At 51.0% G+C, this 19,566-nt stretch overlaps 1 protein-coding gene across 2 annotated transcripts; it reads left to right on the forward strand.

Annotated features, from left to right (window-relative positions):
• Positions 1-3,371: 3,371 nt before the first annotated feature.
• Positions 3,372-19,010, forward strand: LOC308669590 (germ cell nuclear acidic protein-like; the record flags this gene model as incomplete). Of its 2 annotated transcripts, XM_081330362.1 has the most annotated exons (10): positions 3,372-3,431; positions 3,968-4,008; positions 4,476-4,634; positions 8,226-8,289; positions 11,447-11,502; positions 12,926-13,312; positions 15,216-15,387; positions 16,901-17,042; positions 17,127-17,265; positions 18,802-19,010. In XM_081330362.1, exons 4-10 carry the CDS (start codon positions 8,237-8,239, stop codon positions 19,008-19,010), a joined length of 1,158 nt encoding a protein of 385 aa, XP_081186488.1. In that variant the 5' UTR covers positions 3,372-3,431; positions 3,968-4,008; positions 4,476-4,634; positions 8,226-8,236. The 2 variants fall into 2 exon arrangements, with proteins under 2 accessions (XP_081186488.1, XP_081186487.1); XM_081330361.1 differs by lacking the exon at positions 3,372-3,431 and having other exon boundaries at positions 3,939-4,008.
• Between the last annotated feature and the right edge of the window lie 556 nt (positions 19,011-19,566).

Here is a 19,566-nt window from a genome sequence, read left to right on the forward strand (position 1 = left end):
CCACAGCTATGGCTGAAGGTAGAGGGTGGTGCCAGGACCGGGAAGGCATCTGTTCCTCGCCCTGAACATTTCCAGCAGCCCTCTCCTCCTCCTCAAGACCTCCCATGCCACCCACCAGTCTTCCTGCTGGACCTAGATGTAGGGCATTCCCCTGGTGGGTGGGTTGGGATGTGGGCCTTGAGAAAAAGCCAGTGTGGGGCGGGGGCTGCTGCTGGAGGGGCCTGAGCAGCAGAAGTCCCGGTTGTCATCTCTAAGGAGCGCGTTGGGTGCAGCTGTACAACAGCCTCGCTTCACCTTCTATAACGGCAAGTGGGCGACGAAAGTTTATCAATAGATGGGATCATTCCACGTTAACACTGGTGGTGTCATAGAAAGAGAAGCAGCTTTGGCTTTCAGCGAACGACTCTCTTCCCTGCACGCATTCTGAAAACTAATAAAACAATCTAAGCATGGATTTTATCTCTGCGTGCACCACCTCAAAGCTTGGGCTGTAAGAGAGGATAAGCCATCTCAAAAACGGTTCATGCCGGGTGCTGCTGCTCTGGCCTGGACAACGTGTGAGTGTGTAGCTGTACAAGTGTGGCCTAAGAAAGTGAGACTGGTTGGGTTGCAAGGGAGGGCGTGCACCTCCTCAGCCCCTCCTCTGTGGCCTTGGTGCCCCACTTGTGTTCAGTGGTGCTAATGAGAGTTCATGCAGGGTGTTTGAAGCCCAGAGCCCTTCTTTGGGTCACCCGGTGTGCAGCTTTCTCTCCCAACTGCCATGTGAAGGTAGAATTGTGTGTGGAACAACCTCAGATAGTGATCTAATTAACGGTTCTGGGGTCCAGTGCAGGCGATTGTCTTCTAGGCATCGAAAAGCATCTGTGGGCACTTCACTTCTCCATGACAAAACCTGCCCTGGGAAAACTGGAATGTTGAATCCTAATAAAAGATATGAAGAAGACTATTGGCACTTATGTTGTGTTGCTCAGCAGCAGATCTTGCTTCCTGGTCTAGTTCACATGACACGTTGAACCAGGCTAAAATAGGCTTTGTAGTTTGTGATTCAGGGTATATGGTAAATCACAACACTTGTTAAGCCATCATAGATGTATGTGTTTGGGCAGAAACTCAGATAAGTGTGTTGGGTTAGTCTGGGTGAGGTGAACTTGGTGGGGGGAGGCAGAACGCTTGGGGGAATACACTGGCATTGGAAGGCTCAGCGTATCTTTTGGCCCCCCAAGGGCTTCCATGGCGCACGCAGTAAAATAAATGTTTTTGAAACTCTAATAAAAAAGCAAAACGGCAGAAAACTGCATCTTTGGAGTGGGGGTAAACAATCCTGGACTTCTGAAAGAGGAAGTAGCCCTAGCCCTAACCTACTAAGGAACAGCCGGGAGGCAAAGGATCAAGGCAATGTCACGTCGGAGGGCTGTGCTTGCCTTTTGTTTCGAAGGGGCGGAAGGCACAGTCCTCATCTACCACCAGGTGGGTTTCTAGAAGTCCCCAGAAGGGTCCTTATTACCCAGAATCCAGGTTTGTTCTTGCTGAATCCCTCAGGAACAAGAGCCAATTGACGCATCCAGACTCTGCCTCCAAAGGCTGAGCGTAACAGGCCCCTCGGTTAGATCAGCAGGGTTCTGCACGAGTGGCATTTCTGAACAGCCGTCCGAAGCAGGCAAGGAAGGCGGTTTGCCAGGGTCCTCCTTGGAGACGGCCAGGGCTGAACGGCCTTTTCCACATACATCCCAGTATGGAAAAAGCTGCCTTTTAAGAAGTGGGATGAACCAGGCAGGGCACAGGGCCAAATTCCCTCTGAGGCGCGTTCTGCCTGTATAAGCGCTGTTGAAACTAATCTGACCATCCGAAAAATCTGCCTCGCTGGTCAAGGGAAGGGTCAGATGGAGCAGAGAGGCGGGATGGCTTCCTGGGAGTGCTAGGCAAAAGTTCTCGGACAGCAGAGCTTGTCTCTGGGTCCAAGGGCCACGGCTGCTTTGCTGGCTAAGGGCTTTCTGAGAACAGTCAAGCAGAGAGGCTGGGAGCTGACTCAGTGGTTTCCTGCATCAACAGGAAGATGGGCAGGCTTACCTGGCAGGGGACTGGGGGTGTGTGTCCCACCTGGACTGACTCACCTGAAGGCTTCCCTCAAATCCCATGACGCCTCTGCTCAGAGGCCATGATCAGGAGCCCTCTTACTTGGGAGGATTGGCCCCCTCCCCCAGCCTTTCCAACCCCAGCTGCCTTCCCCCTCAATCTATCCTGCTTCTGTAATATCCCGAAGGTTCCCCCACCCCACCCCGCAACATTCTGCAGAGTGGAAGAGAACTCCGTCCTAATGGGGAGAATCGCCTCTCTCTCTTGGACGCAGACTTCCTGCTGCGCTGCCCTACCTTGATTGACAGATGTCATCCGCCCTTCCGCCTGCGGGTCTTTCCTTTGACGCCCATCAGTTGCCTTCTCCAGTTCTGACAAAGGGATTCTGTCCTGCCGCTAAGAGGACGGCCAGTTGCCTGGAGCCCCAAAGGTGATGGGTGCCAAAGCCAAGCGCTTGGAGGTGTTGCCGGCACGAGGAGGACGGGCTGGCAGGGAAGAGCGCTCTCTGTTCGGTTCGCCTCTCCGGCAGCTTCCCCTGGGCGAGCCACCACCAGTTTTCCGTCAGTTGAGGGGGGGGGAGAAGAGAGCCGGTGTATCAGAAGAAGGAAGGCTCCGTCGGGGGTGGGGTGGAGGGCAACCCCTCTCCCTCCTCTCGAGCTGTGCGCACAGGGTGGTTTGAGGAAGGACGGGAGAGAGCGCGGTGCGCGCGTACCTTCCTCGGTCCCCGAAGGAAAGGCGACCTGCGTCTATAAGCACCTGAGTCCTAGACACCAATGCAAGTTTATTTTCCAGAGGGACTCGCGGGCTGCGCGTGGCGAGGCTGCAATCGAGGCCCCAGCAGCGGAACGGCTCGGCGCTCACCTGGCGCAAGACGCGGCCCGCGGATCCCTCCAAAACCCGCGCAGGAGCGAGAGGAGCGCAAAGGCGGTTTCTAAACAGCCGATTTTTATTGGGGGAGCCCCGTGTCCTTCCGCTGCTTTGCCGCGGCTCCTGCTTCTCGGCCGTTCCACGCGGAAGCCGCCGAGTCCGGGAAAGGGAAGCGGGAGCCGCCGCCCCCCCCCCGCCTCCGCGGGAATCGCTCGCAGGCGGCCGCCCCCGCCCATCCCGGGAGCCCGCGCGAAGCGTCTCCCTCGCCCCGCCCCGCTGAGAGCACCACGCCCCCCCTCCGGGCTCCTCCCACCGCCGCGGGGAATGCGCCCTCCCCCCTCTCTCCCTGTGGTCCGGCCGGCGGGCGCGTCATCATCGCGCGCCGAGGCGGGAGATTCGAGAGACGGCGCTTGGGCTCCCGACCCCCCTCCCACAGCCTCCCGCTGTCCCGCCGGAGGTCCTGGCCTCGGCGCGATGGACCGGCGCGGAGGGTGAGCGCAGTCCCGGGCTCGGCGGGGGTGGTGGCGAGGGAGGGAGGGAGGGGCTCCATTTTTTGGAGACGCGCGCGCAATCCGAAAATAAACCTCGTGTTTGATTATCCACGGCAGACACAACGTCTTAGGAGGTTTGGCATCCCAACGGACCTGCTTCAAGAGTTCCTGGGTGCGTCGAGCGGTGCGCGGGCGAGCACCGGAAAATCCCGCCAAATGGGAAGGTGCCAAAGGAGCAGCTCCTCGTGAAGTTAACGGAGCGTGGTTCGACCGTCAGCTGCTGCGAAACGTTACGAGAACTCAGACGAGCCATCCAGAACACGTGTCGGGGCCCGCTGACTTCCCGTGTGGTGTTGGTTCACGATAATGCTCACCTGCAACACCCAGGAAGTTTTGAAGCAGTTCCGTTGGGATCTTTTTGATCACACACACACACACACACACACACACAAATAATGTAATGTAGTTTTCTAACGTGTATAATAAAAATTCTGTATCTGCCAGTGTCATTGATAACCGAACGGTTTGTTTTACAGCAGCTCATCGTCTTCAGGCAGCGATGATGAATTTGAAAGATGTAAGTATACAAAAGTTAACCTGCAGAAGTACTTTTTTTTTGGAACATGACTTTCAGTTCTGTTTGCCCATCTGCTTTCTTTCTACTACCGGCAGTCCTCGACTTACGACTACAATTGAGCCCAAAATTTCTGTTGCTAAGTAAAACATTTGTTAAGTGAATTTTGCCCCATTTTACGACCTTTCTTGCCACAGTTGTTAAGTGAATCACTGCAGGTGTTAAGTTAGGGACATAGTTTGTTCAGTGAATCTGGCTTCCCCATTGTCTTCACTTGTAAGAAAGTCGCAAAATGTCAGAGCTGCTGCAACTTAAAGCTCTAACAGAAATGATCCTTGGCTCCATTTGTTGAGAAAGGTATAGTTTTATTAGAAATCAAGCGTATTGCAGTAGTGCAAAGCCAGAAATGAAAATTGTGCGCCAAAGTCCCTAAGTTCAACTTTTCCCTCTCCGTTCCCCTTGAGACGCAGGTCCGAGATGGTTGTAGCGGCCATGAGCTCTGAGCTCCCTCTGACCCAGGGAAGGCAAGCTGAAGTCCCCTGAGACAACAACCCTGGGGAACTCCACCATCAGCTCAGAAGAGAATCGAGACGCTCAGGCAGGGAAGCGGCTGTGCAGCAGGGAGGCTGGTACGACGGCAGACCCGGCCGATCCCTCTTAGTGCCTAACTTAATAAATAGTGACTTGCGTCTGGCCATCTGAGGAGCGGGGCCCCTGGCTGCTTCCCAAGTGTCCGATAACTAATGCCACCCCCATTGCCCTTCTCTTGGATCCTGGCTGGTGTCGGATGCAGAACCTCACTGGGCATGTCTCAGGAAATGCCTCCCTTCCCGTCCCAGCCAGATCTTGGTAAACAGAATCAGAATAGAACTGGAAGGGACCTCGGAGGTCTTCTAGTCCAGCCCCCTGCTCAAGCAGGAGACCATATACCAGTCTCTTCTTAAACCTCCAGGGATGAAGCACCCACCTTGTCTGAAGGCAAGCTGTTCCACTGGTTAATTGTCCTCATGTCAGGAAGTTTCTCCTTAATTCCAGGTTGCTTCTCTCCTTGATGAGTTTCCATCCATGGTTTCTTGTCTGGCCTTCAGGTGCTTTGGAGAATAGCTTGACCTTCCCCCCCCCCTTCTTTGTGACAGCCCCTCAAATACTGGAATAGTGCTATCACATCCCCCCTAGTCCTTCTTTTCTCTAGACTGGCCAAACCCAAATCCTGCAACTGTTCTTCATAAGATTTCAGCTTAGAAGATTTATTCAGGCTTCTGCACAAGAATCTGGTCAACTAAAGTTCGACACTAAATTGATGCCAGATAAGAATCAATGGGACTCAGGCGGTTTTGGACTTGGGCCACTTATGGGAATGCAACGACTCAAAGCTTATGACATGTTTAGCTCTGCCCCCCCCCCAGCCCTGCTTGCTTTTCTACACTAGGCTAGTCTTTTCATCAACTATCCAAGTCGTGAGTAAGGGTAGCCTTATTACAAGCTGTCGTGGCAATCTGTCCTCTGGGACCCAGGAGTGACTTCCAGAGGCTGGAACATGTGGCAGGAACAAAATCCTGTGGCCAGTTTCCCATGAACATCTCACCCTGCGTTTCTTGTCTGTTATTACGGGAAGGTTACAACTTGCCCTCCCCTCTCCATCCAGATCTGGGCCTGCGCCCCTTGCTTCACACACACAACCTCAGTCTTCCAATGAGGGTTCCCTAGTACTTGAGCCGCTTTTGGAGCATTAGGAGGTGCTTGGCGCCTCTGGTTAGTCAGGGATCACCACACCTCACCCGTCCACCGACCGCACCATGCCAACAGTCATTCCCCTCTCACCAGATGGCTGTGGCCAAAATTATACAACCCAATGACTCAAAAACAAATACCACCCCCCACCCACCCCTAGCTTTCACTGGTGGGAAAGCTGAGTAGAGTCACACCCACTGCTAAACTTTCTCTTATGATGACTAGTCCCGTTGCAATTAAATCCATCCGGTTACATCCTGGATAGTGATAAATGCTGATCAAAAGTTCATGCAGATGGTTGTTCCCAGGGCATTCCAGATCTCACTGGGGATGGAGGGCTGAGGGAGCGGCAGCCACAGGGCCCCACAAACCACAGACAGCCTAGTCCAGCCCTGCCTCGGCCACAGCAAAGTCCCTCACCTCCACACGTACACAGTGGAAAAGGCAGCCCTCGTCTGCATTCCAGCAGCATCAGCCCTCCTTGCCCGGCAGCACAGTCCCTTGCATGGGGCAAGAGAAGCGTGTTCCTTTGGCACTGGCCTCCCCACGGCACAGAACATTTTCTTTGGGAGGCAGCTGATGCGCACACGGCTGGTGGCCCCACAATCCAGCTGCCAGCGCCAGTTCCCACAGCCAGTTCCCTGCCTGCCACTCAGGGAAGGGAATGGACCTTAGGCACCACAGACAATTCCGGCTTATTTTTAGTGGGTTTCTGTTTTAAACTGGGAAGCCACCCAGAGTCTCTTGTGTCAGGCGGGTGACCATATACCTCAAGATGGCGGAGGGGGCAGGAAGAGAACTGGCTGGGCCTGGAAGGGGTGGTTCTTTCAGAGCTACATCCAGCCGGCATCACCTTGAGGAAAGGAAGAGGAGAGGCGGAAGCCCCCAGTCAGTTAGCGGCCAAATGAATTGAGGAAGGACCCGCCTAAAGATCCAGCAAGCCAAAGCGGCAGGCAGGAATTGGTCCTCGGAGGCTTGCAAGAGTCTTCAGGTAGCCTTGCAGCCAAGTAGGCTCAGCTCAGCTGGTCCCGCTTCCCCTCTGGTTGACAGCTGAGCCCCGGCTGTGGCATCGCCTAAGACTTTGGGGCAGGTGTGCGGATGGCCGTCCTAGAATGGCTTGTGGCCTTCAGAGGTGCTGCCGCCTGGCCGTGCAGTTGGCCCTTGGGCTCCGTTGGGCTTCCAGGGGCACCCTCGGTCTCCGTATGCCTGGCTCTCCCCTCCGGCTGCGGCCCTCCTTCGACCTCGGCAGCGGCCTGGTGCCCTCTGGCTGCCCTTCCCTTTGCTGTTGTGATTCAGGGTCAGCCTGTGGGTTCGGCAGTTGGGTCGGATGACTCAGACGAGGGGGAGGAGGGGGGTGTTGAAGAAGAACTTGCTGATGATGGCTTGGAGGCTCCGCAGAGCCCCCAGCCAGGCCCCTCTTACTTGGTGGAGACCCAGCTTTGTGAGCCCAACAGTGTGGATGAAGATGACCCACAGCTGGCCCTGTTCAAGGACGCCCGACGCAGGAGGCAGTCAAGTAGGAGCAAGCAGAGAAAGGCTGTGGGACTTCTCGGAAGGAGGCAAAGAGAGGCCACGCCCTGAACTCTTATAAAGGGAGTGTTTGGGGGAGGGCTGGTTTGCTGAAAGCAACCGCTCCGTTAGAGGATCAAAGCTCCGGTATCTTGTTTCATGTTTTGTTTGTTTGTGTAATAAATTTGGCAGACGTATTCCAGCCTCTGCCGTTTGTACAGGGGTTGCCTTTCTGCAAGGCCGGTAGCAGGCTGGTACAGAACATTTGCATCGCATACCTCTGACCGTATAACGTGCGTCCATTATGTAGCCGTTGTGTGATCTCTTAAGCTTTCTTAACATACAAGTAGTCCTCGACGTACGACCACCATTGAGCCCAAAATTGCTGTTGCTAAGTGAATTGAGTTTTGCCCCATTCAACGACCTTTCTTGTCACACTTGTTAGGTGAATGAGTGTGGTTGTTAAGTTAGTGACATGGTTGATAAATGAAACTGGCTTCCCCATTGGCTTTGCTTGTGTCAGAAGGTCACAAAGGGGGAATCACGTGACCCTGGGGATGCTGCGACCGTCGTAAACATGAGTTAGTTGCCAAGCATCTCCATTTTGATCACATGACCATGGGGATGTTGCAACCGTCGTTAGTGGGAAAACCGGTCATAAGTCGCTTTTTTCAGTGCCCTTGTCATTTCGAACAGTCAGTAAATGAACTGTTGTAAGTTGGGGGCTGCCTGTACCCTGGTCCTTGGCTTAGGTGTCTGAAGGGACACCCTCCCCTCCACCCGGGTGGCTCCTCCTGCTCGTCCACTCCTGCTGCTTGCAAGCTGGAAATGGCCGGCCCAGCACAACCTCTCCGAGGGGAAGTCCAGTGGCCTCCCCGTTAGGCCCGAGGGAGCCCGAGAGGGGAGTGGATTGTCCTTTGGGGACTTTAATCGTTACTTTAAGGGGACTAACTTTTGTTTCCTTCTGTGGCTTGTCTTAGTTTTGTCTAGAATGAGGACGCCCCGACCTGCTTCGTGTTGCACCCCAAGGAAAAGAAACAGCAGGTGCGTCTGAGTTTTGTACTTTACGTTGATTTGGGTTTTCTGAAACATATTCAGTTTTAAACATTTTAAGATATTGAACAAAAGTGTGTGATTTTAGCAAACAAAATGTTAAAGGAGCCATGTTAATTTCTGCAAACTTGTTGCAGTTACCTTAATAATTCTGTAATTTATTTTTTTATTTGAGCAATGTATATAGCCACCCATCTCAGTGGCTTACAACAAAAACAAACAGTTAAAAACAACAACTGTTAAAAGACAAGCGCCAGTAGAACCACAACTGTGGGAGAACAGATAACTTTATAAAGACAGTACAGCTCCCGTGGGACCCCCAAGGGGGCTGGAAAAGCCAAGTTTTTAATTCTGGTAGATTAGAGCCGGCTGATCTAGGACCTTGCTGGTCCAGAACCAGGTGGATCTGCTTCGGCTGAGCAGGAGGGCGTCCAGTGGGGTTCGCTCCGATAGAAGAGGCCTGGGGGGCCCCCCCGGTGTAGATCTGGCTGCGTGTCTTGCCCTTCGAATGAGTAACTGCCCCCAGCAAGTTTTTTTTGGTCACAAGCTTCAGCAGTGCCAGTTAAGTAAACGTTCAAGATGAGGAAGTGTTTGGTCTTTTTGCTTCCTTTTGGGGAACTCGGACAAATTAGCCGTCAAGAGGCACAAAGACATAAACAACTGTCCACATACCGTTCCGAAGAGATAATCAGAAAAACATTTAATCACATTTATATAGCCGCTCATCTCACCAGAAGTGATTCTGGATGACGTACATGAATCAGACAAAATCACAATATAAAAACAATCGTAAAACAATAGATAACCTGTAGTAATAGTTTGAAAAATCATTTAAAAATTAGAATATACAGACTGCGGTGGAGAGAGTATAGCTATATTATATAGTAGAGAGGTAATATTGTAATAGTAATGATAATTGAAGAGTAGTATAGTAATTACTGTAACATACTAATTTAGAAAAACAGCAATAAGATAAAATGTACGCTAGAGAGAACAGAAACTACTTGCGTATAGATTTGTAAGTTTCACTTTTCTAGCTTGTTTTTTTGTTTTTGTTTTTTCCCCCCCAAAATAAAACTTCTCCCAGTCCTTAGCGGGACATATAACAGCTACCTGGGTTCTGGGGGAGTCGGGCCCCATCAAATTGGCTTCAGTTTCCCCAGAAAAAGGCGACCTGGAGCAGAGCGCAGCCATTTCGCCTGGCCCTTTGAGGAGCTCACGGACAGGATGTGTTTTGAATGGGAGGCTTCCTCCCCCCCCCCCGTGAGCCCCTTCCCTGCGCCTCCTGAATGTTCCTCAGAGGGGCTCCGTGAGACGGGCGGCCACGGTAACAGCAGGCAAGGCAAGTGTGTCCCCCCCCCCCGGGTCTCCCGATGGCCTGGTGGAAAGAGCCAGGCCGCTCTCTCGGGAACAATCCAGGAGGGTCCTCGGAAGCTCTGAGGCTTCCTGTTTGTTCTCCCCCACCCCAAGGACCAGCCAGGCTGGTTCTTCTGAGCAATTTGAGGTCAGTTAAAGTTGGTAGCAGAAAATGAAGCGACAGTAAATACACGGCCACAGGACCGAGTAAGAAACATCGGGCAAAGTGCAGCCTGTTTATAACCTCCCTCACAAGACCTCTCATTAGGTTGGTTCTCCGAGCTTGAGGGTTGGTTTCTGCACGTTTCGTTACCAGGCTGGGTAACATCTTCACTGTTCGGAAACCAACCCACAAGCTCGGAGAACGAACCCTCGCCCTCATCCTACAGCTGAGCTGCAGATATCCGCCACTATTGCAAGGCCCTTTATATTGCAAGCACTCTGTTGGTTCAGCTGATTTCCCAGGTGAAGTAAAAAAAAAACCCCAAGGATTTTCTCAGGGGTTGCGTGGAAGAGATATTTTACTGACTTTCATGAATGTTTTCTGTACCTTTTGGTGATCACCCCAAAATGCATGATGAGCCTCAGGACAATAATGGCCAAATGGACTGTTTATTCCACACTTAATATTTAAAACTTTGTTACAAAGGTTAAAGTGAGACTTGCTTGCTTGCTCTTGTAAATGCAATCTCAATATGAGCTAAATGCTTTTAACAATGGTAAGAAACATCAAGCGGATAGGATTTTAATCTCTTAAATTAAGACGGAAGAAGACCCAGTTTTGGGCCCTGTGAAAGACGGGAGGGAGGTTGGTGTAGTAGGAGAAGGACTAGCTGAGTCAGGAGGAGGGGTGAAAAGAGGGATTTTGTGGTTTGGAAGAGGGGTCGAAGAGGCCATCTAGGTCAAAACAGCCCCCTCTCAACAGAGGGGGAGGGATACGGCACCACCTGTGTCCTGTCTGCCACACGGTCCTTGCAGCAGTTCCAAGAGGGCCCCACATCCATTTGCACCACTCAGGTGACCTTCAGGACACACACAAACTTCCAGGTGGCCCCAGCCACTCTCTAAGACAGACATGTCAAACTGCAGGCCCACGGGCCGGACGCATCATGATGAAACTGCGCCCTCCCCATTGCCGGCAATGGGGAAAAAGTCGCAATACGTCATGTGACGTCGCAAGTTTGACATGCCTGCTCTAACAGAAGGCAAATGACCAGCCGTCTGCAAGGAATATAAATCCTTCCATTCCCCAACATCCAGTCACGGCAGAAGCAGCTTCTTGGATGAGAGCTGAAGCATCTTCAAAGAAAAACAAGAAAGTCCAGTTGCCTCATGAAAAAAGTACTTTTGGGATTGTCCTAACATCTCTTGGTAGCCACAAATGAAGTCCAAACCACCCCCACCCCCAACTGACCCTTACCTAACTCTAACCAAGTGCTGGCTGTTAGTTGGGAAGATTCCTGAGCTTTTAGCAATAAATCAGTTGCACGTGGACCCGGCCTTTCGTGCCTGACATTGGGTTTCCCATGAGCCCCAAGAGGCGACGAGGGGCCCAGGAGGCAGAACGGAAGGGGTCTTGGGACCTCTCTCGGGTCCAGGAAGGGCGGGTGTGTGTGTGGGGGGGGTTAGCCCAGGGGTGCAAAGGTGGGCCTTTCACAAGTACTGGGCTGCAAGTCCCGCTAGCTTCCTAGGATGGAAAGGGAGGGGACAATTGGACTTTTAAAAGTCCTTATTTGCTTTCAGAGTTTCATTCTTAATTCTATTTTTTTTCCTCATCTTTCTGTCTGAAAAGATCAAGGGAGAAATTTTTTAGCTCTCCTGAGGACAAGTATGGATCTGCAACAAAAGGCAAGTGAGTCCAAACCCCCCCCACCTTTGGGAGCAGGGCTTGGCAAAGTTTATCTGCTTTTTCCTTTCCCAAATTCTTAAGTGGGGGGGAGGACAGTGCTGGTTCAGCGGCCCAATTTGGCACAAGGCAGCCCCGACTGAAGAAGATTATAATTTTGAAATGCCTCCGTCGCCGTTATGACTGCTGGATGGCACTTTTGCAGCCAGGCTAAAAGGCCAGATTCTTTCGGTTAAATTCCCTGGGAATTATGCCAAACACCCTCTCGCTATGCCCCCCTCCCCAAATTACCTAGTCGAAGGGTCCGCATTGTTTCTGAGGAAAAGGTGCCGGCAGAGTCTCCTTTGAGGGACCCCCGGTGCTCTCTAAGCCCGGCTGTTTTCTGGCAGACGTTTCCTTGCCCAAACTAGGCAACATCGTCAGTGGGGCTAGAAGGGAGTGGGGTTTGCCCTCAGTTTATATTAGAATAGACTGTCCTCTCGATGTGGGTCTGGGTAGTCTTGGCGAGTCGTTGGTTGGACTGTTTACCCTTAGTTTGTTTGAGGGTTCCTCGTCTCGGGCTGTTGCTTACCTCCTGACGGTTGGCGTCAGGGCTGCCTCCGGTCAGTGCTCGGGGAAGGAAAATCCTCCACAGATTCAGAGGAAAGGTTCTTTTACTAGGAAAGAACTGATGGCAGCCAAAGTCAGGCAAGGTCGGAAGCAAAATGTGCACGAAGAGACAAATTGAAACCAAGCCCAGAGGGGGCCCCCCCCACCTCCAGGAGCCAGGTAACCAGGGTTCAGTCATTGTCCAGGAAGATATTTTGGGAACGCCTCTGGTCCAGCTGCATGGCTTCTCCTTCGTGCGTGCCTTTCCTAGGATGGCTGGCCTTGAAGATGTTAAACAACCCGAGCTGGCCTCTCTCGAGTCCAGGCCTCCCCATCGCTTCTCAGAAATTCCACCTTCACCTCCTGCACGCGTTTCCCCCTTCCCCCCCCCCCCATTTCCATGGCAGCTTGAAAGAAAGCAAAATGCCCAGGCTGACATTTGGTTTGATCTTAGAGTCTCCTTTGTAGTTGGCTGTTGCCATGAATTTGAAATAAATGAGACTCCAGGATGATGGGCTAACTAATTTTATGTAACATCTATGCCCAGCTAGGTCATGATGCCAAGCCAGCTTTGGCTGCTGTCATAGAACTAACTGATCAGGGATTATGTGCGGATGAGGCACCACCAGGAAATGCAGCACTGTAAGGTAGTCTGGGCAGCCGAGCAAAGACCTGAGGAGAAGGGAGGAGCCAGCCATGTCCGCACTGCTGCCAAGCAGAACTCCAGGGAGGGAAGCTCTGCTCTGCTTACCTGATGGATGTGCCCAGTTTGGCTTAGAATAAAAAATTTCGGGGATGTGGGTGGCCTGGAAGTAAGACCGTTTAATTGCATTGCAGATTCGCAAGTTCTCCACGCAGCAAAAGCCTCTGGTGTTGCTGGAAGGGCGGCTGCCAGCTCTGCCGGCTCTGTGTTCTCCCCACTCTTGTGCAGCGACCTCGACACGGAGGACGATTCCGTCTTCGTCGGAGGCCCCCCAGAGAGCCCCTCCCAGCTCAGAGGGACCGGCCATCGCCTGCCTCTTGCCTCTCCTCAGAGGGGCTCTGCTGCTTCCTGGGGGGGGCCAGGCTCTTCTCTCCCCCAGGAAGGCCTAGCCCAGAGCCAGCGGCAGAAATCAAGGGAGCCGGAGAGCTCCGACGAGGAGGTGGACAGCCTCATCGTTCGCATGAAGCAAAGGATGTTCTTCCCCAACGTCAAGAGGGCCGGGAACCAGCAACGCCCCCGTGGTAAGAGACAGGCCATTTCTTAGGCTTGGCTAGGCCGTGCATACATTTTCCTACCTGCTGGGGAGCAGGAGGGCTTCGGTAGCTGGTGTGGTTGATGTATGTTATTCAGGATCAGAAGCAGTAGGCCTCTCAGGGCTGCGCACTATTGGGGGAGCCGTTTCCTTTCTATGGGAGCACAGGGCCCCCAGAAAATACACATGGTGTACTCTTCTGGTATGGAAGAAGTGTGTGGTGTTGGTCTTCCTGCCTCCAATAACAGGCCAAAGTAAAGGTGTTTCTCTACAATTTCAAGAGAATTTTGAGTCACAGGGGGAGGGAGGGAGGAGTAAATCCAGCCCTTTTTGAGTCCACCCTGGCATTGCTAGCCCTTCACCTGCTTGGGCCACTTCGCAAATGATGATAAAGGCCCAGCTTTGTTACAATGCCTGTGGGTTTGTGCAGGCTGTTTCAGCTAGTCTCTTTGTCCCGCTATGTAGGCAGAGCTGCTTCCATACTTCACTCTTGGTCTCCTTGCTCGTGGTCTGGGAATGGAAGAGCTGTCTGAAGTTATTTAATCAAAAGAAACCAGCATGGTTGGATAAAGAACTCTCTGATAAGTTGAAAGATAAGAAGGACAAGAATAAAAAGTGGAAAGAGGGGCACATAACTAAGGCAGAATGTCAGCAAATAGCCCGTGCCTGCAAAGATGAAGTGAGGAAAGCTAAGGCTCAAAATGAACTAAGGCTTGCGACCAAAGTCAAAAATAACAAAAAATGCTTCTTTCAACATATAAAAAACAAGAAAAAAGTTAAGGAAATGACTGGTCCATTAGTGGGGGAAAGTGGCAAGAAGGTGACAAGCAATAGGGAGAAAGCAGAACTATTTAACTCTTTTTTTGCATCTGTCTTTACACAAAGGGAAAAAGCAGTCCAACCTACCCAAACCAGTGCCATAAAAAACAGAATAGAAACGCAAGTTAAGATAGGCAAGAAAATGGTAAGTGAGCACCTGTCCAGCCTAGATGAGTTCAAATCACCAGGACCAAATGGATTACACCCTAAGGTTCTCAAGGAACTGGCAGACGTGATCTCAGAACCACTGAACTATATTTTTCAAAGATCCTGGAGCACTGGGGAACTACCAGAGGATTGGAAAAGAGCTGATGTAGTTCCCATCTTCAAAAAAGGGGAAAAAATGGATCCAGGAAACTACATACCTATCAACCTGACCTCAATACCTGGGAAGATTCTGGAAAAGATAATCAGGCAACAAATCAGCCACACTTGGAATACTGCATCCAGTTTTGGTCACCACCATGTAAAAGAGACGTAGAGACTCTAGAAAGAGTACAGAGAAGAGCAACCAAGATGATTGGGGGACTGGAGGCTAAAACATAAGGAACGGTTGCTGGAATTGGGTATATCTAGTTTAATGAAAGGAAGGATGAGGGGGGACAGTGTTCCAGTATCTCAGGGGCTGCCCCAAAGAAGAGGGAGTCAAACTATTCTCCAAAGCACCAGAAGGCAGGACAAGAAGCAATGGATGGAAACTAGTCAAGGGGAGAAGCAACCTAGAACTAAGGAGAAACTTCCTGACAGTTAGAACAATTAACCAGTGGAACCACCTGCCTCCAGAAGAGGTGAATGCTCCAACACTGGAAGTTTTTAAGAAGAGACTGGACAGCCATTTGTCTGAAATGGTATAGGGTTTCCTGCCTGAGCAGGGGCTGGACTAGATGACCTTCAAGGTCCCTTCCAACGTTTTTATTATTATTACTATTATTATAATAATAATATTTAAGCCAACAGGGTCCTTTGCCTTGCCCCACGTTCTCCTGAGCAGCTGCTCCCGTCTGGTGGCCCCAGCCTGGCCGGGCTGATCTGCAGAGTGCTGTGCTGAGCGTTCTCTCTTGTCACCCTTGCAGAGGAGAGGGGCCTCGTGTCTTCTCTTGGAAGCCCAGCCACCGCTGCGGAGAGAAAGGGCAGCCTTCCTTCGGCACCCAGGGTCCCTGCTCCTGGCACACCGCCTTCCCTTGGGACTTCTAAGAGCAAGGCCCTCGTGGATATTACTCAGTCGGCTACTCAGGTGCAAATGAGGTGAGTCTCTACTGCTTCTTTACTACTACGTTGAGAGTCCAAATGGCTGGCCAAGTTTTCACACATCCATTAGGAGAAACATTTTCACAGTGAGTGAAGAAAAGTTGCCAAGTGACTTTGAGACTTTGTGGAAAACTTTTAAGAGGCTGACATCTGTTTCCATAATTTAGCATTGTTTGGACCTGGATCCTTCTAGATGTATTTGTTTCTCTGTTTGTTTATCAAACTTATATGCTGCTGAATAGTAATTGATTGTAGTTGATTCAAGCTGGCCAAAACAGAACTGTTGCATTATCAACAGATCAAAATAAAGTACAACAAATACAGGGCAATATCACTTTCTGAATTGCACAAATACAGTTCCAGGTAGCGCTCAGCTATTCCCCAAAGATCCTCCTCAGTCTCCCCCATCATCTGGGAAGGCCTCACTGAGGAGGCCAGCATCATTTCTGAAGAGGCAGGAGAATCATGGTGGAAAAACAGCGTAGTACAGCTGCTAATCTTCTAGGTGCCCAAGACATACGGATGTCTGGTTCGTCTAACATTTCATTTTGAGTAGTAAAGGGTTACTTGACATAACAGAGGACACCACCCACCCCCACCCAGCCCCGATTTCGTCCTGGGCGTGTCTGGGGCAGTCCCACTCCATCCAGGACCAGTGGTGGAAAAGCCTTGTCACCAAAAGGCCCACAAACCCAAAGCCACTCTACCTTGCCTGGGCTGGCTCAGAGTCCGTTGCGCCCCGTCCAGGCCCTGGCAGCCTCCAGGGCAGTGAGGGAGCCACCCGTCCTGCAGAGTCGGGAGAGGCAGGCGCTCGTATTTATGCACTCCGGGAAGGAGGGAGAAATGACGCAGGCACGCGTATTCCAGTAACGTAATAGGTCCCGGGTTACTTCCCGCCGATCTGATATCTGCAGAGAACTCTGGTTTTAGTTAAAAGAAACGTTTGCATCTTGAGGTTCAGGCCTTGCAGTGGGACTGTTCTGATGAAATCTTACAACGTGCCACAGTGAGCCAGACCTTGCAAGGCCATGTTCTTTGTACCTTGAACTGCTGTTCATCCGAAAACTGATTTTCTCCACAGCACCCGCAAACAAAACAGCCAGTGCCTTTAATATCCCAGTTTGGGCCTGATATTTCTGTTGCAATATAATATTTGGAACACGGGGAGAGAAAGCGGAATGAAGGAAGAAGAATGTCTCTGTGTGTACCGTGGTTAGAAGCAGGCTAATGATCGTTTGTTTGAGGAAATCTGGAGCTTCTCTGCTCAGGTGAACATGGGTGGATCTTGAAAGTTGCTCAACCGTGCCCAGATCTTCGGGAGACGTTCATTCTTTTATTTATGTTCTCATTTTGAATCTGCTTTTCAGGATCAAACTTAGATCAGGCTGGAAAGCTCACAGCAATGCTTTCTCAGGCCAGGGTGGCCACGTCCTGCCTGCCCCACCCCCGATGAGGGGAGGAGGGTGGGCTGCTCCTCCAGCCTTCCTTCTCTTGGCTTTTCTCTCGCCAGGGGAGCCTGCCGTGTCCAGGGCTGCTTCCTGCAGGAGTTGTCAGACCCAGAATCCCAACTAGCAAAACATTTCCGGAGCAACAAAGAAGAGCTGGCTCAAAGGCTGTATTCTTTTTACAACCGTTCTGTCTTTGAGGGAAAGGTAGGGAATTTGGGTTTATAGGTGCAGCTACCTCTAGCAGGGGGTCCGTGTTGCAAGTCTCTTGTTGTCTGCCGTTTCCCTCAGCTGCCAGAGAGGATGGAGATTATCTGGAATAAGAAGATGCAGAAGACGGCAGGGTGCTGTGTAAGTGGCCAGGAGAAGGGCCCAGAGACACAGCGCTACGCCAAGATAATGCTCTCGGAAAAAGTCTGCGATTCTGCAGGTAGGCCCTCTTGCCTCTCTGACTGCGGAAGGGTTGTGCTGGATGCGAAGGCAGAATCTCTTCCATAGAGGAGAAGGTCTGTAGCTCAGGTTTAAAACGGGTCCTTGGCGCTCTCTGAGCCGCAGTTTTCTTCATTCCCCAAACTGCACTGATGACGTTACTAGAGAATAGAATAGAACAGAACAGAATAGAATAGAATGGGAGCTGGAAGGGACCTTGGAGGTCTTCTAGTCCAGCCCCCTTAGTTATAATTTTTCAAAGTCAACACCCCACCCCGAGATGCCTGTTTTGCTGCATTCCTTGTGGGGAACGACTGGCTGGAGCACTTGTGGGCGATCACAAGTCGCCTTCATGTTCCAAGAGGGATCACAAAGGCTGGTAATAGCTGTCTCCAGCACCAGACTGATGGTGGGATCAGGCTGTTCTTAGGAAGAGGGTTTCCCTTTGGAAGTTTCAGCTATGTTTTTTGTGTGAAATTGAAAACCATTCCTCTGATTTCTTATCATCCAGGAATGGTGGGGGGGAGGCAGGGAGGAGGAGTTGAAGATCTGCAGTTCTTATTTTAATACAATTTGGGCAATTGCAGTGTCCAAGCTGTTTGGCTCGTCTACATTACCCATTCCTCTTCTCTTCCCTCTCCCCCCCCCCAATATTTATATGAATTGGGCTTCCTGGGGGTTCTTCAGCAGCAACCAAGCAGTTGTCCTAAATTGAGGCAACTTCCAGCTCTTCTACGTTTTTGGGAGCATCGTGTAGCTGGATCATTGGTGGCAAGGAATCAGGCCAACTGGGGGAAATTGGCTGCTTGGTTAAATTATTACTTTGCGGATTTAAACTGCAACAATATTCTCCGCTTTACTATTTGTATGAATAAAGATCCTAGACTGCTAGTTGTCCGGCCCACCCAGCAGTCCGAAAGTAGGCAAACGTGAGTAAATAAATAGGTACCCCTTCGGTGGGAAGGAACAGCGTTCTTGTGTGCCTTTGGCCTATAGCCATGCTGGCCACATGACCAAGGAAAATGTCTTTGGATAACGCCGCTCTTTGGCTGTGAGACGGAAATGAACACCACCTCCCTAGATTTGGACACGACTGGACAGGAGAAACCTTTACCTTTTTATTACAAGTTCACATATCCTATATAGTTTAGATGGTGATTTTTAATTGTTCTTGGTTAAATGTTCAGCTCCAGTATAAAGTATTACCTGGAACATTATCGTAGGAGGAGGAGTGGCGGAACCCGGGGGCGGAGTCAAAAGAGGAATCAGCCTAGAATCGCTAGGTGGCCACAAACTAAGGCCAACCTCTCTTGAATTCTCTTGACCATCACTTAGCGTCAGAATATTGCTGACCATTAGCTGAGCAGATTCCTGTGCTGAGGCACGATTAATAACAGATCGGTTTAGTTGAGGCTTCACGTGTGGTCCTGGTTATTCATGCCTGGCAGTCAGATTTAACCTTTTAGACTTAGACTCAGATTAAAGTGCACAGCTCTCAGACAAGTTTCATTGTTCTCTTATTTCATGCCCTGGTTAGATCGACTTCGGGATACTCTCATCCACGAAGTGTGCCATGCAGCAACGTGGCTGATCCATGGTGTTCGAGACGGACATGGGCGACTCTGGAATTTGTATGCCAACAAGTCTGCTGCAATTCATCCAGAGCTCCCGGTGGTCTCACGGTGCCACAACTATGAGATAAAATACAAGTTTACCTATGAATGTTTGCGGTGCAAGAACACGTGAGTGGAGAATTTCCTTTTGCCTAGCGTATATTTTGATCCTTTTCTTGCCTACCTGCTGAAATGGCTAGAAGTGTGGTAGGAGCAGCTGAAAGAGGTTGGGATTAGAGTGTCCCAGGCCTTTGGTCCTGGGGGACCTTCCCTTGGAAGGGGAGGCAGCTCCATGGATGGATCCAAGTGATTGTGGGCTTTATCTACAAGAGGCTCCACGTTGGACATGTTGTTTTTTAATTATTGGCACAGCTGAGATATGATGTCCTATGGTAAACGTCTTGAAAGTAGCTGGGTAAGAAACTACACAGAGGGCTTGTTAGATGTTTTGTGCCAGCCATGGCAGTTCCCCAAAAGGGTCATCAGATGGAGGCAAAGAGGCTTCTTTGCTTCCACTGATGAGCCAAGGGTCTCAGACCCGACAGCCCCATTGGCGAGAGAGTTTTATGGTCAGGGAGGGACCAAGACCCCCCATAAATACCTCTGCACGAGGGACTGCTCTTTGTTCTTGTTCTAATTCTAGTTCTAGTTCTACTTCTACTCCTAGCCCCTAGTTCTTCTGTTTTAGT

This window comes from Vipera berus (assembly GCF_964194415.1).
Source record: "Vipera berus genome assembly, chromosome: 6".
Lineage (NCBI taxonomy): Eukaryota > Metazoa > Chordata > Lepidosauria > Squamata > Viperidae > Vipera > Vipera berus.